The 24,364-nt window shown below is 38.0% G+C and overlaps 1 protein-coding gene across 1 annotated transcript; it reads left to right on the forward strand.

Moving 5' to 3' along the window:
* Positions 1 to 432: 432 nt before the first annotated feature.
* IL26 (interleukin 26) lies at positions 433 to 24,364 on the forward strand. The gene is made up of 5 exons (XM_056130845.1): positions 433 to 603; positions 696 to 752; positions 928 to 1,062; positions 24,120 to 24,185; positions 24,278 to 24,364. Exons 1-5 carry the CDS (start codon positions 433 to 435, stop codon positions 24,362 to 24,364), a joined length of 516 nt encoding a protein of 171 aa, XP_055986820.1.

Consider the following 24,364-nt stretch of genomic DNA (forward strand, 5'->3'; position numbering starts at 1 on the left):
GCTCCTTCTTAGTAAAGGATATTTTTTATCCATAGGGTAGTTAAAAAATAATAGCACTGCCCATGGATATCATGCTGTTATTTGCATGTCATGACATTTGAATGATAAAATCTGTTACGATATATGCAACTGAAGTTCTGAAATTTGGCTAGAGGAAGTGGCTGGGGAATGGGCTCTAATGTTCCTGTAAACTTGAGCTTTAACCTAATGACACGGATGGTGTGGCTAACATTTTTTTTTTGATTATAAAGCAAGATCAAAATATAGAACGACCAGAATGATCTCCCTCTATATAAAGTGTAAGATAGCTTTGGTAGCAGCTCATTGGAGAGGTGGCGTTGAGGGTTAAAGTAAGTAGGTTATCCTCTCATCTAACTAACCCATCAAGTAATTGTCTGCTTTTAGTGAGGAGCCAGACTGGGGTGGAGGGAGATGAGGGTTCATTGCATCTTGAGGTCTGGGTTGCTGTTAGTCACTTTGTCTTTTGCCATCGCCAAGCACAAGCGATCTTCCTTTGCCAAAACTTGTCACCCGAAGGGAACACTATCCAAAGCTGTTGATTTGCTCTATATCAAGGCAGCATGTCTCAAAGCAACAATTCCAGTAAGTACATGTTTCTGCTTAGAATTAGTGACAGAACAGGCATTTGAAATTCTGGATAAAACAAGTTTATTATTTTTTTCATTTTCTTGTAGGAGGACCGCATTAAGAAGATACGATTATTAAAAAAGAAAACGAAAAAGCTATTTTTGGTAAGCCAGAGGGTCTTTTTTCTCTTCATATTTCTACTTGTTGGTTGTTTCTGTTTTCCCGTATTTAAATTTTTCCAGATGGGCTTTAAATAATAACCGGGAGGATGATTCTTCCAGTGACAGTCTATGAAAGTTATTTATGGTCTTTCTGCAATTTATTATATCTTATTTATAGAAAAATTGCGTATTCCAAGAGCAGCTTCTATCCTTCTTCATGGAAGATGTTTTTGGTAAACTTCAATTACAAGTTTGCAAAGAAATACACTTTGTGGAAGATTTTCACAGCTTGAGGCAGAGGTTGAGCCATTGTGTAAGTATGCACAGCAGTCCTAAGAGTTTGATCTCATAAAACTTTCTAGAAAACAGAATGTTTATACATGAAAGTGTGAATAGAGATTTCTAATAGCTTGCTTTTAGTCCAAATGTATTTCCAGGGAAAGAGGTCAGAGAAGTATTTATAACTGCTCATTCCACTATTTCTTGTTTTCTAAGGAATGGCATGTATGCATTGAAGAGAATTAAAATAATATGAAGTACTTTCTTTTTTAGGCCACACTCAGGTGGTGCTTAGGTGATGCTCAATCCTGGTTTTGCACTGGAATCAATCCTTCAGGGTTCTGAGGACGATATGGGGTGTCAGGGATTGTACCTGGATTGGATGTGTCAAGGAAAGCAACCAATACTTCAAAATTTTAATTTTAATCCTCCTAAAATATAACTCCCAAGTAATTAATTTTTGCATTTATCAAGTATTTCTTAGACACCAACAAGTGCCAATTACTTTTTAGACTGCTGTTTGCTTCCCTTCCTTCCTTCCTTCCTTCCTTCCTTCCTTCCTTCCTTCCTTCCTTCTTTTCTTCTTTCCTCCTCTTCTCATTCCTCTGTTTTATTTATTTCTCATGTTCATAAAAGTATTTTTTTAATTAAATATTTTAATTATACCTTTAAAAAGCATAGTCTTAGAGAAACGTCATCTAAAATATATGGGGTCAACTTTACACTCTGGAGAAATCTTTGTTCTCTCTTGAATACGTATCTTTCCCTCTTCTCACACTTCTACAAATTTCTTTCAGCTAAGAACTGTTTTGCTTCACTAAAAAAATGGGATATGTTATTTGGTGCTGCAGTTCGTCTGTCACCAAAAGCAATGAGGAATTAATTAAGAAGGTGAAAGTGACTATATATATATATTTAAAATGTTGTTGTTTGTTTGGGGGTATAATCCAGTGTTGCTCAGAGCATACTACTGGCTCTTGGGCTCAGAGATCACTCCTAGCAGAACTTGGGGATTGAACCTGGGTGGGACTTACTATAATACAAATGCCCTATATTCTGTACTATCGCTTCAGTTGAACATATTTCTCAATTTTTTAAAAATTGTAATTTAGGTTATATGATTGCATTACTGCCAAAGGTTATGGTATTGATATACAAAGTTGCTGCACTCAATCAGCACTAATTTGCCCATATTCCTTCACTGTCCACATGTCACTTCTAGTCTAGTCATTATTTTCTTCCATCTCTTCCTCTAAGGTTTGGTAATAAGTATTACAATCCAGGGTCAAGGATTTGTCATTCTTCCATATTCTCTTTTCCCTTGTTTCATCTTATGTATTACACAGGTAAGTGAGATCATTTGGTATTTGTTCTTCTCTGACTTAGCATGATACCTTTCAGTTGCAACCACATTGCAGCAAATGGCCTGGTTTCTACTTTTGTGTATAGCTGCATAGCATTTCATCTATACCTATGTCTCCATGGTGATATGTCAGGGTTAAATTGAAGTTTTTGCTCTGCTCTCCCTGTACTCCTTTTGGTTTGTTTTTGGGCCATGTCCGCAGTGTTCAGGGCTTACTCCTGGCTCTGTGCAAGGATCACTTCTGGCTCTGTGCTCAGGGGTCACTTCTGGAGGGCTTGGAGGACCATCTGGGGTGAGGGGCATTGAGCCCTGATCAGTCAGCTATGTGCAAGGCAAATGCCCTTCTCATTGTGCTGTTGCTCTGGACCCCTTTTCTGTACTTCTTGAGAAATAAATGCCTTATCTTGATGTATTATTGTAGTGGTGGGAAAATTTGAAACATAAGCAGGTAGCTAAAGGCAGGAACTCTGAGTGACCCAGTCTGGGAACTGGGCAAAGATAAATGAGTAATAAATCACAAAGCTGACCAGAAAAGAACAGGGGAGCCAGACCAATCTGGTTACCTAGGAAAGTAATAGGGGGGAGGCACAGAAACAATTAGTAGCACTGTAGCACTGTCCTCCTTTTGTTCATCGATTTGCTCTAGCGGGCACCAGTGACGTCTCCATTGTGAGACTTCTTACTGCGTTTGGCATATTGAATACACCATGAGGAGCTTGCCAGGCTCTGCTGTGCGAATGGGATACTCTCGGTAGCTTGCTGGGCTCTCCAAGAGGGATGGAGGAATCGAACCCAGGTCGACTGTGTGCAAGGCAAATGCCCTAACCGCTGTGCTATCGTTCCAGCCCTGTGCTAAAAACAGAAAGTATCCATCACTGATTCCCAGAAACAAGGGACTCCTCTAAGTTTCATGTTATGCCTTTCCTGATTTCAACTATGTCAAAGTATTATCATAAAGCAATGAGCTGAGAACTCCATTCTTTTGCTCTTCTACCATTTGTCTTACAAATGTGCTATGTTGCCAGGAATCTTCCTCTATAAAGAGGATTGTGCCTCTGCTTGGGCTGCAGTTTCAGGTGATTATTTAATTGTGGTCCATGGAAGTAAAATAATGAACTAAATCTCTTTGTGCTTCTGCCTAAGATGGTCTCAATGTAATTGGTTAGGTAAATGTCATTACAGTAATGTCTATATCTATATTTATATACCAAAATATCTTTATCTGTCATTGTACCTTCTGTTTGTTTCTATATCCTAACAATTGTACTAAGTACTGCAATGAACATAGATGGCATAGATCTTTTTGAATTAAAGCTTCTGTGTTTTGTAGGTAGATGACTGAAGTGGAATTGCTAGATCATATGGAAGTTCTGTTCTTATTTTAATGAGAAATATTCAAACTATTTTCCATAGAGGCTGAAGCAAACAACATCCCACCAATTGTGGATGAGGATAAAAGTGACCACATTTCTATAAAAACATATCCAATACAAAGACTAGTCTAGTGCAGTATTAGTTTGATTGCTTCTATGATTCAGGTCAAATCTTATTTGGTGGCCGTGTTTAGACTTAGTCTACTGCTCCAGTTCCCTGAAGTTGGGTGTAAAGGTGAGGTAGTGATGGTTATGGCAGTCCAGAGGTGCTACTCATGGTCCTGGAGATTTAACTGCTTGGCAGTTAGACTCGGATTTCTATTGTATTAAACTTATATGTATTTCTATTACATTCTAATAAATTACTATAGTTCCAGTTCCAGCTCATGATACAGGGTTTCTTACTGAGGACAGTCCTTTAGTTAGATACAAAAATTAGCAAGTTCAACTACTTCTTTTTCCTTTGGTTAGTTTGTGTTTAAGTTGTGTCCTTTGGGGCTCAATTTGTACATCTTTTACCTATAACATTCATAAAAGTTACAAACTGCAAACTCTGCAAAATTACAGAGAGAACATTCTGAAATAGTTTCTTTCTTTGAAATAATAAAAATAGCATTGTTTATTATATTTGGTTGATTGCATACCTGACTTAGAGGGTCATTGGTATAACCTCCTAAACTTTAGTTGAAGGACTGGACAATTTAATATTTTATTTACATTCAGTTGATTAGATTATTATCACTTCAACTAAGAGAGATTCTTGGTTTGCTTGCTTGTCAGCATCAAGAGAGAGACTAAGCAAGTGAAGTCACTATAGACTCAGGTGGAGTTATCCAAAGGAACAGGAGAACTGTTCCCGTTGTTCCTATTACAACAAATGGAAGATAGGGATTCTGTGTAGCATCTAATATATGCTCCTTTGTGCTAGAATCCTCTGTGTCAGTGCTTTCTATTGAATCAGTCATCTGATTTAACTTAATGCTATTCTAAATCAAGTGTGTAAATGATTGTGAGGTACTACAAACTCTTGTTTGAAACACTGTAGTGTAACTAGACACTGGGAACCCTCAAATTATGCTGTCATTGATTTGTTTTCCTTGGTTCAAACAGCTACAGAACATGTAATGCTAGTTATTGTTCAACTGAACAATATTCTAGATGTTAAACTTTTAAAACGTGCAACTATCTAGGAACTCTGTTTTTCTTAGATTTGCTTTTGGAGACTTTGTCCCCTCCTTACTTCCTTCAGTGGATCAATAATGGTTTTGAGACTTAACTGGTTTAGGCTTCTTTAGCGGAGGGAGCTTTCGGCTGGAGGTGTTTCTACTAAAGTGGCTGGCTCCCCCTGATGGCCAAACATGAGCACACCACCCCATTCGCCTCTAGCGCCTGCTATGGGGCGCAGCCCTTCCTATATCCATTCTCCACCTCAAAGCATTACTGTTATCCTTAGTTACTTTGCTTCACAGACTGTGGCACCCATATCCTTAAGTAAGTCAACACACAGGTTTCACACACACATACACACTCACACATTCATACACGCGCATACTCACACACTTATACATGCACACACTTGCACAAATTTTCACACATACACACATCCACAAACACATGCACCTGCACAAATTCACACTCATACATTCATGCATGCACACACACTCATGTGAAACCTTTTCTGAAACCTGATTTTTAGTAGGACAGACTCATTCATTATGCCGAACTTTAGAAAGGCTTCTTGCGTGTATGAATTCATTCAACATCACATTGTTATATTTTTGGCAACCTCTTATTCTCTAGTTCTCACTTTCAGAGAATACCGAGGCTATTGAGAGAATAATACCCTCCTATATGCCTGACTAGGAACAGCTGTAAAGGTGATTAAAGGCTGCCCCAAAAATCTCCATCTGTCTCGGAGAACCCGGCAAGCTAGCGAGAGTATCCCGCCCGCACGGCAGAGCCTGACAAGCTACCCGTGACGTACTCGATATGTTAAAAACAGTAACAATGAATGGTCCTCATTCCCCTGACCTTGAAGGAGCCCCCGGTATGTCATTGGGCTACACTTGCACATGACAGGGACGAATGGAGACGATACTGGGCCCACTAGAGCGAGTTGAAGAACAACGGGGTGATAGTGATAGTGATAGTGATAGTGATATTTTTGGCAACTGCTGGTATCTGCTTAATGTAAATCTACTGAGCATCTGCTCTGTTTAATCCTAAATTTGTGCTTGAGTTTGGTTTAGTAATAAAGAAGTTGCAAAGTCTCAAGAAGGCAACATTAATTTATCTGTTTTTTTCTTAACAAAAGTGGACACTAAATACAGTCAATATATAAACAGTACACATATGGAAATAGTTGATTTTGCTGTATTTGTATTTCCCGTGTTGTCCTTGATATTGGGCTGTTGTGAGAAACAACAAGTACAGCTCATACCTTGTACTCCAGGAGATATACAGTGTGTCTGATGTTTGTGAGTTCATTATATGGGTGTGTGAGCATCTATATATGTTTGTGTATGTGTGTTAGTGTGTATTTGTGTATGGGTAGATGTGCAAGCATGAGTGTGATGTGAATTTGTGCATATACATGTATGAGAGTGTGTGAGTTTTAGCATCTATGTGTGATAATTTGTGAGTTAAATGCTGTCCGAGTTATAAAGAGTTGTCTTAAAATTTTTGGCATATCTTCTTGTTGCTTAATTTGTATGCTTGGAATTTGAATTTGAATATATGCCTACATTGGTGTCTGCACTTCTAAAAATACTGAGAGAGAGAAAGAGAGAGAGAAGGTCGGGAAGGAGAAGGAGAGAAAGAGGGATAGAATTTGCCATATAGTTTCTTTATATAAAGACTTGACAATTATTTACTTGTGTCTTAAGTCACAGTTAGGGGCTGGAAAGATAGTATAGTGGTTAAGACATATACCTAGAACTTCTGGTTTCTTGGACCCTTTAAACCACTGGTTGGCTGAGAATCACTAGGAGCGCCCTTAGGCCTTCTGAGCACTGTTTAGGAAAACACCCTCCCCCGCCCAACCCCCCTCCCCCAATTTGCTTAGCTAAAGATGCAAGGATATTTTGTGATAGTAACTTATATATAAAAGCCTTCCTTATGACTTGTGATAATAACTTTTGTATGTCATAACCTGCCTTATTTTACCAAGTAAGAGTTGACTCAAGATGAATTTGTTGCTTATATATAATTAACTAAGTGTATTTTTTACTTACTAAGAGAAATGTACAGATTCCTCTAATAGTTTACAGTTAATTTTTTAGCATCATTGGGAGAATTTAGCTTGGGCAAACATTACTATTTTAGTGATGGGAAACTCATGTGCTAATAGCAAAATCTCATTATTGGGGGTCATACCATATCTGGGGTGTGTCTGAGTTATTCCTGGTGGGGGTTGTATTATTTCAACAGAAAAATATTTTTCAAAGCAAATTCTAGGAATTAGTAGATCATGAGCTGTCAACCGGAAATTATCAGTATCTCTTTCCTATTTTGCAATTCTTATGGAACTTTAAGAGTACTGGAAATAGCTAAAAAGTTACAACTCCTTGATGTTAATATTATCAATTGACCATTGAGCATTTCTGACCTTTAGATTTCTTTTCTCAAAACTCAGACACAAAACTAAAATATCCCTATCAAGCACATAGTCTTGTTTTGACCTCTTTTATTTTTTATAGGCAACATCTTATGGAAGAGGAAATAATTCTTCACATTTTGAGGGTTTATGGATTTATGGTTTGTAGGTAGCTACTTATATGACTGCACCAAAATCTTTTTTCCTTCCTCACAGAAATCCATGCATCTGCTCTAAGGCAATTTGCTAAGATGTCAGTTGAATAAAGACCAACTTTTTGAATCCGTTACCATCATTAACATCTATTTTCACTTATTTGGTTCTGTTAACTAGCTTTAGTTTGATATTTAGATATACATTGTATTTATATAACAATAAAAGAATTTTTATTATTTTCAATTTTGGGGCCACAACTGGTGGTGCTTAAGGCTTATTCCTGGCTCTGAGTTTAGGGATCACTTTCTCCTGGCAGTGTTTGGGGGACCATGTGGGGTGCTGAGGTTGAACTTATTTACTCTTATTTATGAATAGGAAGAAGAGAAGATCAATTTAATATAACATTTTCTGTTATGATAACTGAAGAATTTCTCAATAGCATGTTATTTATGATCAGGGCCACAATTCTTCTACAGCTGTGAGCAGTTAGGAAAATGTCACAACCCTCTGTGAGCCTGGGATAGTGAATAGAATATTTCTTTAAGCAGTGTACTCAGGGGTTGGGCCTGATCTATACAAAGTAGATCTATTCATGATTCTAATCAATACATAATTTCTTCTTACATGTGTTTTCTTCTCATGTATAGCAAGAAATCTGAGACCAAAAAAGTTCAACTTTCCTTTAAGTGGTGTGATAAAGACAAAATGAAAACCCAACCAATGCAAATGAAATAGTTTGGGCTATTTCTGTCTTTACCAGTTCTGATGATGGGCTTTGGTTTTAAAAAAGGCAAGTGTGATATGGTTCTGATTTCTAGAACTTTTGTTTTAAGAATATAAGCCAAAGGGTTCCGCAAATCATAAAATAACGTATGTATCATGAGTTGGGGGAGAAGGCAGCTGGAATAGAGAAGGGATCACTAAGTCAATGATGGTTGGAGAGATCTATCGGGATGGGAGATGTATGCTCAAAGTAGATAAAGTACTAAATGTGATAGCTTCTTAGATTTGTATTGCAAACCATAATGCCCAAAAGTAAAGAGAGAGAATATGAGGGAAATTGTCTGCCATAGAGGCAGGGGGAGAGGTGGGATGGGGAAGGGATACTGGGAACATTGGTGGTGGAGAATGTGCACTGGTTGAGGGATGGGTGTTCTATCATTTTATTACTGAAACTCAAACATGAAGGCTAAAGTGTTGCTCACAGTGATTCAATAAAAAAATAATAAAAATAAATAAAAGATGGCAAGAAATGGTAACTGAGTTTTCTTTCTGATGAAGTCACTTTGGAAACCCATACAAGGAAGAAGTTCATCCTATCTGTTCTGGGACTTTGGGTGCATTGGAGAAGAGGCTCAAAATTGAAAGGAGGTGATACTTGAGTACAATCTCCCAGGAAAAATTGGGGAAGAATGATAGGGAAAGAAACTTAAATAAAGAGGTGAAAAAAATGACATGACCATATTCAGGAAGCTGCAAGTAATTGGGTTCATTAATTAATGTTATTACAGATGGTGATTTTAAAATTCTTTTATACTTTTTTGTTTCTAAATTGGGAATATTCTACAAAGAGAATATATCCTTCACCAAATATTTGCCAATCATGATAAATTTAACATCTAAGAAAGATAGGATTAATATTTAATTTTTTCCTTTATTTACTAATTTTTAATTTATGGGGTTAATTTTTTTATGTATTTAAGATGACCCAAATTATTGTTGGTTTTTGTTTTTCATTTTATTGTTAACTCATGGGTTTTAAATATAACTTATTTTTTGAAAATTCTTTTTTTCGCCTCTCACCCAGCTCTTTTCAAGGGTTTACATCCTGTCTCTCTGCTTAGGAATCACTCCTGGAGGTGCACAAGGGACCAAATATGATTGCCGAGATCAAGCCCATGTGCAAGGCAACCATTTTAAATATCTGTGTTATATACCTGGCCCATTAAAAATCTATCTAATTTTTTTATATTAGTGAAACACCGTGAGGTACAGTTGTAGACTTACAAACTTCCGTGCTTGAGTTTCAGTTATACAATGATCGAGTACCCATCCCTCCCCCAGTGCTCATTCTCCACCACCAATGATCCCAGTATCCCTCCCACACCCCCACCCCACCCTGCCTTTGTTGCAGAGCATTCTCTTTTGCTCTCTTATTCTTTTAGGGTGTTGTGGTTTGCAGTAGAGGTATTGAGTGGCCATAGTGTTCGGTCTATAGTCTACTTTCAGCATACATCTTGCATCCTGAGCGAATCCTCCAAACATCCTTTACTTGGTGTTCCTTTCTCTATCTGAGCTGCCTTTTCACCAAGCATGTGCAGCTGGTTTCCAAGCTGTGGAGCAGACCTCCTAGTACTAATCAAAACTATTCCTGGGTGTTCATCTTCCATTTTGTTACTTTATATTCCCCAGATGAGTGCAGTAGTATTATGCCTGTCCCTCTCTTTCTACCTCATTTCACTTAGCATGATACTTTCCATGTAGAACCACTTGCATATAAATTTCATGACTTCATCTTTTCTAACAGCTGCATAGTATTCCATTGTGTAGATGTACCAAAGTTTCTTTAGCTAGTCATCTGTTCTAGAGCAGTCGGGTTTTTTCCAAATTTTGTCTATTGTGAACAGTGCAGCAATGAACATACAAGTGCAAGTGTCATTTCTACTGTACTTTTTTTGCCTCTCTGGGATATATTCCCAGGAGTGGTATTGCTGGGTCAAATGGGAGCTCAATTTCTAATTTTTGAGAATCGTCCATACTGTTTTCCAAAAGGTCTGAACCAGTCAGCATTCCCACCAGCAGTTAAGGAGGCTCCCTTTTTCGCCACATCCACGCCAACACCGGTTGATTTTGTTCTTTTGGATGTGGGTCAGTCTCTGTGGTGTGAGATGATATCTCATTGTTGTTTCGATCTGCATCTCCCTGATGATTAGTGCTGTAGACCATTTCCTCATATGCCTTTTTGCCATTCAGATTTCTTCTTTGAGAAAGTTTCTGTTCATTTCAACACCACATTTTTGATGGGTTGAATGTTTTCTTCTTGTGGAGTTCAACCAGTGCTTTGTATATCCTTGATATCAACTCCTTATCAGATGGGTATTGGGTGAATATCCTTTCCCATTCTGTAGTCTGTCTTTGTATTTTGGTCACTGTTTCTTTTGAGGTGCAGAAGCTTCTTAGTTTAAGTTAGTCCCATTTGTCTATCTCTGTTTTCACTTGCTTGGCCAGTGGCATGTCATCTTTGAAGATACTGTTAGCTTCAATGCCGTGGAGAGTTTTGCTAGCCTTGTCTTCAATGTACCTTATGGATTCCGGTCTGATGTTGAGGTCTTTAATCCATTTTGATCTTACTTTTGTACATGGTGTTAGGTAGAGATCTGAGCCCGCTTTTTTGCATGTAGCTGTCCAGTTTTGCCAGCACAATTTGTTAAAGAGGCTTTCCTTGCTCCACTTCACATTTCTTGCTTCCTTATCAAAGATTAGCTGATCATTTATTGGGGGCGGGGGGAGCGTGGTTGGTCTATGGGTCTTCAGTCCTGCCTTTTTTCCAGTAGCATGCTGTTTTAATTATAACTGTTTTGTAGTAGAGTTTGAGGTTGGGGAGGTTGATTCCTCCCACTTTCTTTTTTCCAAGAATTGCTATAGCTATTCATGGGGGCTTATTGTTCCATATGAATTTCACAAGTGTTTGCTCCATTTCTTTGAAGAATGTCATGTAGGCTATTGTGAATAGCCTTATAGGAATCACATTGAATTTGTACAATACTTTGGGGAGTCTTACCTTTTTAGCAGTGTTAATTTTCCTAATCCATTAGCACGGGATATCGTTCCATTTCCTCGTGTCCTCTTTTAGGTCCTGAAGTAGTGTTTTGTAATTTTCTTTGTACAGGTCTTTTATGTCCTTATATAAGCTGATTCCTAGGTACTTGATTTTCTGAGGCACGATTGTGAACGGGATTGTTTTTTTCATGTCACTTTCTTCTCTCTCATTATTTGCGTATAGGAAAGCTATGGACTTTTGGATATTGATTTTATTGCCTGCAAATTTACTATACAAGTCTATTGTTTTTAGGAGTTTCTTGGTAGAGGTTTTAGGGTTCTCTAATTCTAAGTATCATATGGTCTGCAAATAATGAGACCTTGATTTCTTCCTTTTTTACCTGAATGCCCTTAATATCTTTTTCTTGTCTAACTGCTATTGCAAGTACTTCCAGTACTATATTGAACAGAAGTGGAGAGAGTGGGCATCCTTGTCTCATCCCTGATCTTAGAGGGAAGGCTCTTAGTTTTTCCACATTGAGGATCATGCTGGCCATAGGCTTGTTGTAGATGACTTTAACTATATTGAGGAAAGTTCCTTCTGTATCTATTTTGGCAAGGATTTTCATCATAAATAGGTGCTGGGATCTTGTCAAATGCTTTCTCTGCATCTATTGATATTATCATTTGGTTTTTATCTTTTCTTTTGTTGATTTGATGGATTATGCTGACTGATTTCCGAATGCTAAACTATCCTTGCATCCCCGGGATGAATCCCACTTGGTCATGGTGTATGATCTTTTTGATGAGTTGTTGAATTATATTTGCTAGTATTTTGTTGAGAATCTTTGCATCCGTGTTCATCAGGGATATCTACCTTTAGTTTTCTTTTCTTGTGGTGTCTTTGTTTCCTTTTGGTATTAGAGAGATATGAGCCTCATAGAAACTGTTTATGAGAGTTTTTGTTTCTTCAATTTCCTGGAAAAGCTTGAGAAGAACTGGGAATAGGTCCTCTTTAAATGTTTGGAAAAATTCGCTAGTGAATCCACATGGACATGGGCTTTTGTTTTTGGGAAAACTTTTGATTACAGTTTCAATTTCCTTAATGTTAATAGGTCTATTCAGGTACTCTATATCTTATGATTCAGCTTTGGGAGATTATAGGAGTCCAGGAATTTATCCACTTCTTCTAGATTCTCTTCTTTTGTGGCATACAGACTTTCAAAGTAGTCTCTGATGATCTTCTGAATTTCTTTAGTTTCCATTCTGTTGTCCTCCTTTTCATTTCTGATTGGGTTTATTTGAGTTCTCTCTCTCTCTTTCTTTGTGAGTTTCGCTAGTGGTTTATCAATTTTGTTTATTTTCTCAAAGAACCAGCTCTTGGTTTCATTGATCTTTCGGAATGTTTTTTGGATTTCCATGTCATTGATTTCTGCTCTAAGTTTTATGATCTCTTTCTTTCTGCCTGGTTTGGTTCATTTTGTTGGTCCTTTTCTAAGATCTTTAGCTATGAAGTCAAGTTGTTTATGTGGGCTCTTCTTCCTTCCTGAGAAATGCTTGTAGAGTTATAAATTTTCCCCTTCACATGGCTTTAGCTGCGTTCCACAGGTTCTAGTAGCTTGTGTCTTCATTCTCATTTGTTTTCGGGTACCTTTTGATTTCTTACTGTATTTGTTTCCTGATCCACTCATTGTTCAACTGAATTGTTTAATTTCCAGGTGTTTGATTTGTTTTTCTGCTTCTGAACATGTTTAACTTCTATCTTCAATGCATCGTGGTCTGAAAAGATAGTTCATACAATGTCTATCTTCCTGATTCTGTTGAGGTATGATTTGTGGCCCAGTACATTGTCTATTCTAGAAAATGTTCAATGTGCACTGGAAAAGAATGTGTATTCTTTTTTGGGGGGATATAAAATCCTTTATAGATATATTAGCCCTCTCTCTTCTATTTCTTCCTTCAGAACCATTATTTCTTTGCTGACTTTTAATCTTCTTGATCTATCCATAGGTGGTAAGGCAGTGTTGAAGTCTCCAAGTAGTATTGTGTTGTTTGCAATGTCCTTCTTAAGGTCTGTTAGCAGATGTTGTAGATATTTGGCTGGTCCCTCATTGGGTGTGTATACATTTAGGAGTGTGATTTTTTTCCTGCTGTACATATTCCTTGATTAATAAAATATGGCCTTCACTGTCGCTTCTAATCTTTTTTATCCTGAAATCTATGTTGTCTGATACTAGTAAGGCCACCCTGGCTTTTTTGAGGGAATTTTTTACTTGCAGGATTGTTTTCCATCCTTTGACTTTGAGTCTGTGTTTGTTCTGACTGTTGAGATGTGTTTCTTGTAGGGAGCAGAATGTTGGGTTCTGTCTCTGGATCCATTTTGCCACTCTGTGTCTCTTAGTTGGTGAATTTAGACCATTGATGTTGAGAGAGATTATTGCTATGGGGTTTTGTGATATCTTTCTGTAAGGGTTTGTTGTGCTTGTAGTGGTTTTTCTTGTATTACAGTAGCCCCTTTAGCCCTTCTTTTAGGTTTGGTTTTGAGTCTATGAAGTTCCTGAGCTCTTGTTTGTCCACAAAATGGTGTACCGTTTCTTCAAGTTTGAGTGAGAGGCTAGCCAGATAAAGTATTCTTGGTGAAGCATTCATTTCATTGAGTTTTTCGCTATATCCCACCATTGCCTTTGGTATTAGAGGGTTTCCTCTGATAGTTCTGCTGTGAATCTAAGGAGTGCTTTTTTTTTTTATGTGATTTTCTTCTTTGACCTTGCTGCTTGCAGTATTGTGTCTCTATCCACAGGATCCATCATTCTAACTATGATATATTTTGGAGTGTTTTTGTTAGGGTCTCTTTTAGCTGGCACCTTTTGGGCTCCTTGAATCTGGATGCCTGCATTGTCCAGCTCAGGGAACTTTTCAGCAATGATTTCTTTAACTGCGGATTTTTCATTGGGATTGCTTCCCTGCCCTTCTAGTACTCCAATGATTCTAATGTTGTTCCTCTTGAAATTATCCCTTAGGACTCTGATTCACTCTAAAGCTATTTTGAGGTCTCTTCTCATGGTTTGTTATTGCCTGTAAGCTTCCTGAAGCTCATCTTCTAGCTCACTGATTCTGTCTTTGGCTGTAGCCATTCTACTGTAGAGGGCACACACTGAGTATTTTATTTAATCTACCAAATCCTTTATTCGCAACACTTCTGTGTGTAGTTTTTCAATTTCTGCTCTCATTTCTTCCTGTAATTTCTCGATTCTCTGATTCATTGTTTCTTCCATGAAACTGAAACTGTCCTCCCATTGTTCATCGATTTGCTCAAGTGGGCCCAGTAACGTCTCCATTTTTTTTTGAGACTTGAGCGATAGCATAGTGGTAGGGTGACTTGCACACAGCCAGCCCGACTGAGCCAGATTCGATTCCTCCGCCCCTCTCAGAGAGCCTGGCAAGCTACTGAGAGTATCTCACCGCACGGCAGAGCCTGGCAAGCTACCTGTGACGTATTCAATATGCCAAACACAGTAACAACAAGTTTCTTCCATATCCTCCCTTAATTTACTGGATATCTGTCCCACCATTTCTTTGAGTTCATTGAACATCTTCAATAGTTCATCTCTAAATTCTTTATTGAAGAGCTCACATTTGTGAGTAACACCTGTTGAAGCTTCTGGACTCTTCATTGTCCTCTCCTCGGGCTGGGGATTTGTGCTGTTTCTTCTTGTTGTGGTGGTGTTATGGAGAATGAGATGTGACAGGAGATTGCTGGGTATGGGTAATTTATCTGCAGCCCCCCAATAGGCCACGCCCACTTCTGCAGAGGCCACATCCCTTACCAGTAACTGGGAGAGGGAGAAAAGTGGCCAAAGTGTTGATAATCTTTCTAATTTTTACAAGCTACCTTCCCTTTGAAGTTTAAACACAAGTCCACTAAGACTGGAATCTTTGGAGTCACTCTTTAGAAACAGCACTGTAATAATTCTCTTAATATCCAGAACTCAAGGTTTAGAATCTCAGTACTTTTGTATCTGAGTGTTATTTCATTTTTTGCCAACATTCTTGGCATTTTGTCATAACAGAATAAACAAGGTTTTTAATTACTTGTAACTCAGGTGGTATAAATTGTTCAAAAATATGTAATCTAGGGGCCAGAGAGATACTTCAGTGGGTTGAGGGTAATCTTTGCATGTAGGTGACCAGATTCAGTAGCTGGCATTCCATAGTCCACCAAAGAATGCCAGTAAGCAACCTGCGTACTGAATTGGAATAACCCCTGGGCATTACCAGGTATGTCCTTAACCCGGCAAAAAAATTTAAAATAAATAGGATATTGGGATGTAAAATATTTACTTTTATGATTTTTACTAACCACGTCATTTGGAAAACTGACTAATGTATATGTAAGAAGAAATTTTAGAGCTTTTAGAATGCACAAAAAGTTAAAAGTAAATTTTTTTAGTTGCTTAGTTGAAGTCATAAAATAATTTTCCTAATTGCAGTGATCAAAGTTGTAACTGAAAAGAATGACATTAGTTCTTAAGATTTCATTATCTAATTTAATTAACATTTTGAGAACCTAAGTAGCAATTAGTAATTAGAGTGGTACATTTCTTTATATGGATTGTATGTAATTAATTTTAAAGTTCAATAAATCTTGGAAAATAGAATAGTTGTGTTTCCATTTTATGTGGCTTGCTTGATAAGTAGTTGTATAATTAATTAAAAGTAACGTCAGTTTGTAAAGCATTGCCAATAATTTATCCTCATAATTTCAGTTTTTTTAAGTTGCAATTGGAACTGATAAAACCAGTGTTAGGAATTGAAATAGGAAGTGAATTCTGTTTTATTCATTTGTTAACTGTAAATCTCTTTTCAATATCAATAATTCCATCTTGTGGTTTTTGGAAAGATTAAATGAAATATATGTCAAAGTACTTAGTATTTAATAGTTCTGAAAAATCATTAGTCTTTCTTTTTGCTTCTCATATATAGAAAACTAATTTTCTTCCAGTTACATTTTCTCAACAGTTTCCAAAGAAGTTGATTTCTTACACAGATACTTTTAAAGTGCCTATACACACACACACACACACACACACACACACACACACATATGTATATATATGTATGTGCGTAGTTTACAGTAATATTTAAAGGTAAAGAGATCATCCAATATAATTGGTTTTAATTTTGGTAAGTCTATTTTCTGATTGTTATAGAGTTTCTTGTTCACAAATTCCTTCATTGGTTAATGATACATAGCACCTATATATCATCAGAAATAGAGGACTATTTCTGAGTTAGGAATTTTATCCATGTATGTAATTGCTTAGACTTATTTTGATGAATATAATTGTGCTTAGAACTTAGAAAAAAACTCAGTATAATAGAGTAATAAGATATTACCACCCCAGTATCAATTTATATTTAAGGTACTTAAAATTATATTTTATATTAGTTTTTTTCTATTATTGGAACATGGAGAATATTTTGTGAAAGTATAACAGTATTATATGTGAGATTATATACACTGATATAGATAATATACCATATGATTCTGTTTTTGATAATATAGACATAGAATAATGTTTTATAAGAACATTCAATTGAATATCAAATATTTGTTATTTTTTACTACAGTACTGGATATAGAACCCAGGCCATCACATATTCATGCAAGGCATATGCTCTACTACTGAGCTATATCCCCGGATCTCATATTTGTGATTTTTAAAAAATTACAAAGAAATAAAATGAAATGTTTTATTATAAATTTGGTTTTATAGAGAAGTTCTGGTTAATAGTCTAGTCACTCCTCCAATGCAACCTTTTCGGTTTCAAATGAAGTCATGTTTTCTTTCAGTAATGCTGATTTTCATATTTTCTTCATGTCCTATAAAGTTTTCTGATGTCAGTAATTTTATGTTGGTGTTCTAGGTCTAATACTTTTTGCCAAATTTAGATGTAAGTTTTAGCTTATTTGTAAAACAGTTTACACTTTTCCTCAAATGCTTTTTAAATACAACTCAGAAAATAAATTGTAAAATTTCACATTATAATTTGCAAGAAGAATAAGACAACTTTGCATCATAATAAAAAATAGTCTAATTATTTTCTTTTAAACTTTAGTTACTTTAAAATTTAAAAAATTAAATTTTAATTTTTAATTTAATTGAAAATTAATTAATCTATTTCTTTCACTTAATTCCTTAGCTACTATTTTAGTTTTTCGAGGGTAACCTCTTAAGTGCTTAGAGGACCTGGCCAACAAACCAGCAATTCAATGAAGGGCCTAAGGATGTGATGCTGCTTGGGCCCTGCGGTGCTGAGAATTTCAGGAATACTCTTGGTAGTGCTTGGGGGCCCCAAGGCCATACCCAGAGTACTGTGGGGGACTTCAGGGCTGTACCCAGTGATGCTCAGGGGACCACGTGGTGGCCATAATTGAATTTGTTTTGCCGCATGTCTGGAATGTGTCCTTGTTGCTGCAGTATTGCCTGGCCCTTCTTTTGTATTTTGTGAGAAAAAAATATTTTAGAAACAAGGTGTTTGTAGGAACTTTCTCAAGCGTTAAAGTTAACTGAAAGAACACAACATCCCCCTCCACAAACACCCCCCCCCCACACAGAAACACACACACACACACACACACATACACACACATGAGCAGAAAGAGTACTTATTATCCAATTTGAGGCTAAGAAAAATTCACACGATGTCATAAATGGTTCATACTCCTTAAGTGTTTGTGAAAGTGCTATGCATGTTTATAATCAGACATACTATGCTAAAATCTCTTTTGTAGAAAGAGTTCAAGGCTGTTCTTCGAGAATGAAGTTAAGCACTTAATTCTCTGAGAGCATGCCTTTCATTCTTCTCATTTCTTAACTGTATATTTCATTTCTCAGAATTATTAATGGCTAGAGTTTTCATTTTTTGTTTCGGGAGAGGCAGTGCCAGGGATCAAACCCAAGGCCTCACAAATATGAGGCCTATATTCTACCACTGAGTCAGGAATTTTATGTTTTGCTTTAGCTTTCCCAAGCAATGCAGTTTCGTATTCAAATAGGTGGATAATGGGGATCAGGGGGTTAAGGATAGTATTATTTGCTCATCCTTTTTCTACTCTAAGAACAAAGCTATAATGATTATTTGTGACTACACCCTGCTGCAAACTATTATCAAATAGTTTTTGTGGACTCTAAAGTCCTAAGTAATGTTTGCATTTTATTCTTTGATTTATTCGCTCAACAACTGTTGACTACTTTATATTTGCTGAATACTCTTCCAGATGTGATTTGAATTATGACAGTGAAGTCTGTCTTATCTGGTTTGCAGACATCTTCACAACAGTGAGAAAAAGGAGAAAACTCTTTGTGGGTCAGATCATTATGAAAACTCATTTATAGTAAATGGAGTTCAAGTCACCCGAATGCACCCCATAAACTAGCATAGCTCTGGAAGCAACACTGGCACTATCCATTTTTCCCCTCTAAACCTTATTTTTCTCTCTTTCTATTCTCTTCGCTCTGCTTAAAAGAGCATGAATGAGGTCAGGAGCCTTTCCAGTACTTTATACCCCTGCTGTGAAATATATTGTTAACAAATTTCTCTAGGCAGAGTATAGTAAACAAAATGCTTTGCTGATATTTAACTTCTGAATAGTCCAAAGCTTCCTTAATCTCAACCTTCAGTATCAAATCTTTAATCCTAACAGTCATATGTGCTCTCGTGCTACATGGCTTCCGCATTTGTAATTGATTCTTGCCACTAAGAAACTTAATAGAGTCCCTGGAATTTGACGACTGTTGAATTTTTTCATGAAGCTGCCAGTTTTTCCCCTCATTATAGGATTTGGGACAATTACTGTTATGTTCAATAAAGAGTAGAAGGATTTCACATCTAACAAAACTTCACATTTAAAAATAATATGTATACTACATTCTTTCCATAGTAATGATCTTGGTTGGAAATAGATTGGATCTTTTCAGAATTCCTTTTGGTAGATCCACTATGAAAAACAAATGAAGAGAGGAAATAAATCTTTCTCTTTTATCCCCCTTCTATTTTCTTTTCCTTTTCCCCTTTCTCTCTCTTTTCCTTCTCTCCTTTCCTCTCATTTTATTCTTTTTTTGCGTGATAGAGAAGAATTTTTTTCATTCTGGGTCACATCCAGCGATGCTCAGGGGTTATTCCTGGCTCTGTACTCAGGAATTATTCCTGGTGGTGCTCAGGGGACCAAAAGGGATGAGGAGAATCAAAGCCAGCTCAAGCGACATGCAAGACAAATAAATTCCTTACCCAACTGTTGTATTGCTCCAGTCCAAGGATAAATATTTGAACCAATCTCTTCTCAGAATTGGATTCTGACGTTTTTCAACGAGAGCTTGACATAATTGAATATTTCTCCAAGATATTATTTATTTAGAATCAGATCACAGATCACAGATCATCCTGTTAGTCGTCGATTGCCTCGAGCAGGCCCCAGTAACGTCTCCTTCATCCTAGCCCTGAGATTATATTCAAGGCTCTTTAGGAGAATGAGACCCATCATTGTTACTGGTATTTGGCATATTGAGTACGACACAGGGAGTTTGCCAGACTCTGCCGTGTGGGCAGGTTACATTCAGGAGCCTGCCAGTTTGTCAAAGTAGGAATGAGATGTTCGCGGCCACGCGGTTCTGGGATCTGGTTTTTATAGTCTCTGAGTCTTGGCCGCTGATGGGATTACATGGCGCCAGGGGGCCAGTAGGTGGGTGTGACCCCCGCCTACTGGAATTTGGAGGATCTCGGTGGAGGATGCTCCACCCAGAATAGAGCAGCATTGTGAAATACAGATTCTGAGGCCAGAATGCTTGAATTTAGCTCTCAGCTCCATGAATCACTGAGTGAACATAGGCAGAATATTCACATCTTTAGTACCTAAAGTCCACAGTAAATAGGACTGACAGAATACCTTCATCTGTGAGAATTCCATGAATGGATTTCACAAAAACCTGCAGATCAGTATCTGATACATAAAATTATCAAAATACATTTTGATAGCTTTTGTTTGTAGGCAGGAAAGTTCTCAGACTTCCATCTTCCCAGAGGGTGAATCAGGATAGAGTTCCTAGAACTGCTGGATTTGTCTTCTAATAGTTATCTCCTATTTTGTTTATATTTTTATTGAAACTTTTATTTTATTTTTTAGTGTTTGGGTCACACCTGGCAGTTCTCAGAGCTTACTCCTGGGTCTGCCATCAGGGATCATTCCTAGCGGGCTCAGGGTACCATATGGAATGGCTGGAATTGAACCGGGACTGTCTGCATGCAAGGCAAGCGCCTTACCTGCTCCAAGTTACAGGAACGATTTTATTCACTAACGATTGCTTATCATTAGAGTCTAGTGAATGAGCTGCTGCTTGGAATACCCTTCAGCCAAACGCTTGTGTAACAAATGAATGAATTCTTTCAGTAATCTTTGACAGTGATTGCATCTCTCCTGAATTTGTCAACGTTGTTTTGGTTCAGAGGCTCAAGCTTGGGATGACTTGTCCTACTCTCTTGAGTTAATTAATTAGAACCCTTCACTTCCCCTTGTTGATGTGATGACCAGACATGGCACATATACCTGCGGGTGCTTCTTGCACACTCAGCCACAGTTCTAACACAGTATGGCGTTCCTTTAGTAGAGACCTTGAACGCATGATATCTGGGACTCGCACACACGTTCTGGGTATAGTGCTCGCCAGGAGTCGCTGTTGCGCTCACATTTGCTCACCAGAAGCAGCACTTCCTGACTGTGGTACTCATAAACCTTTCAGTTTTGATGCTTAACCAGTTTTGATACCTTTAGTTGTGGTGCTTAGCTCTTTAAATGTGTATCTGACTTTAGTGCTACCTGAAATGCTTGTGGCCCTGTGGCATTGACTGCAGAGCTGCACTGATTATGCCCCATGCCTGCGGTGGCACTGGATCTTTGGGGTCTATTCATAAAAGCCTTTTTTCCAGAAGCCTATGTCCTTATGCAGGTCCGAACTGAAGATGGAGTCCCTCTTTGGGCATAGTGGTGGAACCATCACTACTTCTGGTTCTTAGAATGGTAATTCAGGGTACGACTATCAAACCATTTGAGCTTTTCTCTACTGTTAAGGAAAGGAGTCTGGGAGCTAGAGATTGGACCACTTACTTTGCATGTAGTCAACCTGGAATCAATCCCAGCACCCCTTAGTATCCACTGAACATAGCCAAATGTGATCCTGATCACCACTTAGTGTGGCCCAAAAACCAGGGGGGAAAAAGAAGCCTGAAAAATGCCTTAATGCTATTCCTTTTCCCTTCTCTTTGTGTTCTGGCTTAAAAGGATGAACTGAGTAATGGACATTGGCCAGGCATTATTTTACCATTATTTTAACATTAGCTGCTACCATGTAATGCATTTTCATTGTTTATTATTATATAATAATTGGTCACAGTCCTCCCTTTCTTCATCGATTTGCTTGAGCGGGCCCAGTAACATCTCCATCCTGAGACTTGTTACTGTGTTTGGCATATTGAATACGTCATGGGGAGTTTGCCAGGCTTTGCCGTTCGGGCGAGATACTCTCGGTAGCTTCCCGGGCTCTCGGAGAGGGGCGGAGGAATCGAACTCGGGTCGGCCATGTTGGCTGCGTGCAAGGCAAATGCTGTGCTATCGCTCCACCCCATTATATAATAATAATACATTTTTATTATGGTTAGTTTGGTTTCTGGGCCACATCTAGCAGTGCTCAGATTTCACTGTTGACTCTGCACTTAGGGATACTCCTGGTAGGCTCTGGGGATTGTCTGGGGTGTTGGGGATTGAACCGGGGTCAAACACTTACCTGCTGTACTTTTATCCTAGCTCTATTTATTTTTATTATTATTATTATTTAGTGCACTCTATTGATAATGCTTATCAATAGGATAGGACCTCTTGGAAAATCCTGAACAAATGATTTAATCAATTTTACCTTGATTTCCCTTTTCACAAACAGGGAAGAATTGACCTATACTATTTGATTCTGTTCTGATCTATTCTGGACTGCTACAGTGCTCTGAGTAAAAACAAAGCAGATATCTAGGCATTTTTTACATATTTCTTCATTTCTCATTTCTTTAACTAACCCTATAAAACTCATGGGAGATTAGAGAAAGATATTAATCTCCTCTTACTTGACTCTTATGAGACTTCTGTGTTCAGATAGGGTTTGAAAATTCACCTCTACCAGGGAGACAGACAGACTCTCCCAGCTTAGCTACCGTTGGGCTTTTAAAGACACCACTCTATGCCAATTTCCCCACCAGCGTCATGGTGGCCACTGCCTCAGAGCTTATTGGACAGCCAGGTGACAGGGTACCTGTGGCTTCATGGGATGGGGAGCAGTACCAGCTCCTCATGAGATGGAAAGCAGTACCAGCACTACTGGTTCTTTCCGCCCTGCTGAGACCACGTGTTGCCCCCTAACCAGTGGCTCTCTGGCACAGCCATGGACCCAGAGGCACACGGACCTAATTTGGAACCCAGCAGCTTTTGGCAGAAATGTGAATGGACTATGCATTAAGCTACTGCACTGTGCCCCCCCACCCCCCGCGTGCCCTGGGATGGAAAGGGTCTCTGTCTCTTCCACCTCCCCCCAGGCCCCTCCCCTCAGAGCTTATTGGACAGCCAGGTATGAGCCGGGGGTGACAGGGTACCTGTGGCCTCATGGGATGGGGGCGGTACCGTCACGTTTTTCCTGCCCTGCCGAAGCCACGAGTTACCCACCCCCCGCCCCCCAAGTGGCTTTCCAGCATGGTCATGGACCCAGAGGCACACAAACTAATCTTGGAACTATGTTGTTTTTGGCAGAAATCCCTCCAAATTTAATTAGTAAAATATCAGAAATCCAAATGGTCTTCATAACTAGCAATAGAAAACAAATTATTTCACGATGCCTTTTCAGCAGGTCTGATTGTTGGGGGAAAATTCCAAATAATGATGGTGCGTCTTTTGTCAAAATAATGAATGTAATCAAAGTAGAGAGGGAATTAAGTGGAAATCATCTGCCTTACAGACATGTGGAGAGGTGGGATGAGGGTTATATTGGGATTCTTGGTGGTGGAAAATATGCACTGGGAAAGGGATGGGTGTTTGATCATTGTATGACCAAGACTTAAACCTGAAAGCTTTGTAACTGTTCTCACGGTGATTCAATAAATAAATTAAAAAAAGAGACACCACTCTATACCTTCTCCTCATTTAGAAACTAGTGTTACATTTCTGGTAATTTCTCCTGATGTTCTACACTGGAATGTTGTACTGTGTAATATTTGTCACAGCCAGATTGACCTTTTTTAAAAAAAAAATGCTTTTTATGTCATTCTCCGTGCCCCACATCTCTTTTGCTCAATTGCTGCTACCACATTTGATTTCTTTTAGCTTCTGCAATGTGCTGCTGCATCTTTTCTGCCTCAGCACCTTTTCCCTCTGCCAAAATTTTATCTTCCATACACCACCCCCATTCCCTCTTGACTTTTTTTGTACAGCTGATTTCTTACTATTTTTTAGATCCTCATTTAAATGCTTATTTAAATGTATGATTCGAAAGAACCTTCCTTGACCACCCAGTCAAAAGTTGATCAGCCCTAAAGCTACCTATTCTCAAGTCTTAAATTAAATTTCAAAATTTCTCTTTTTGCTTGTTATCATCATTCCCCACAAAACTGTAACATCTGTGATAAAGAACCATGGGGCACTTATTTTCTAGTGTATGTCCATAACGTTCAATCAACGTTTGTTGAATGGGTTTGAGTGAGTATGATTAATGCCTATTCAACAAGATCATCTGTATTTATTCTTGTTTTCTTAGTTTTCCTGTGCTTCATCAACTAGAGAGATGAAATCCATTACCAGGATGAAAAGAAAATTTTATGGGGTAAGTATCCCAAATCCTTGTTTTTTGATACTTTGTTTTCAAAAACATGAAGGACAATTGTCATTCTGTTATTATCTCTTTTTTTTTTGCAGATTGGAAACAAAGGAATCTACAAGGCTATCAGTGAACTAGATATTCTTCTTTCCTGGATTAAAAAATTCCTGCAAAGTGTCAAGTAG

This window comes from Sorex fumeus, unplaced genomic scaffold (assembly GCF_029834395.1).
Source record: "Sorex fumeus unplaced genomic scaffold, SorFum_2.1 ptg000081l, whole genome shotgun sequence".
Lineage (NCBI taxonomy): Eukaryota > Metazoa > Chordata > Mammalia > Eulipotyphla > Soricidae > Sorex > Sorex fumeus.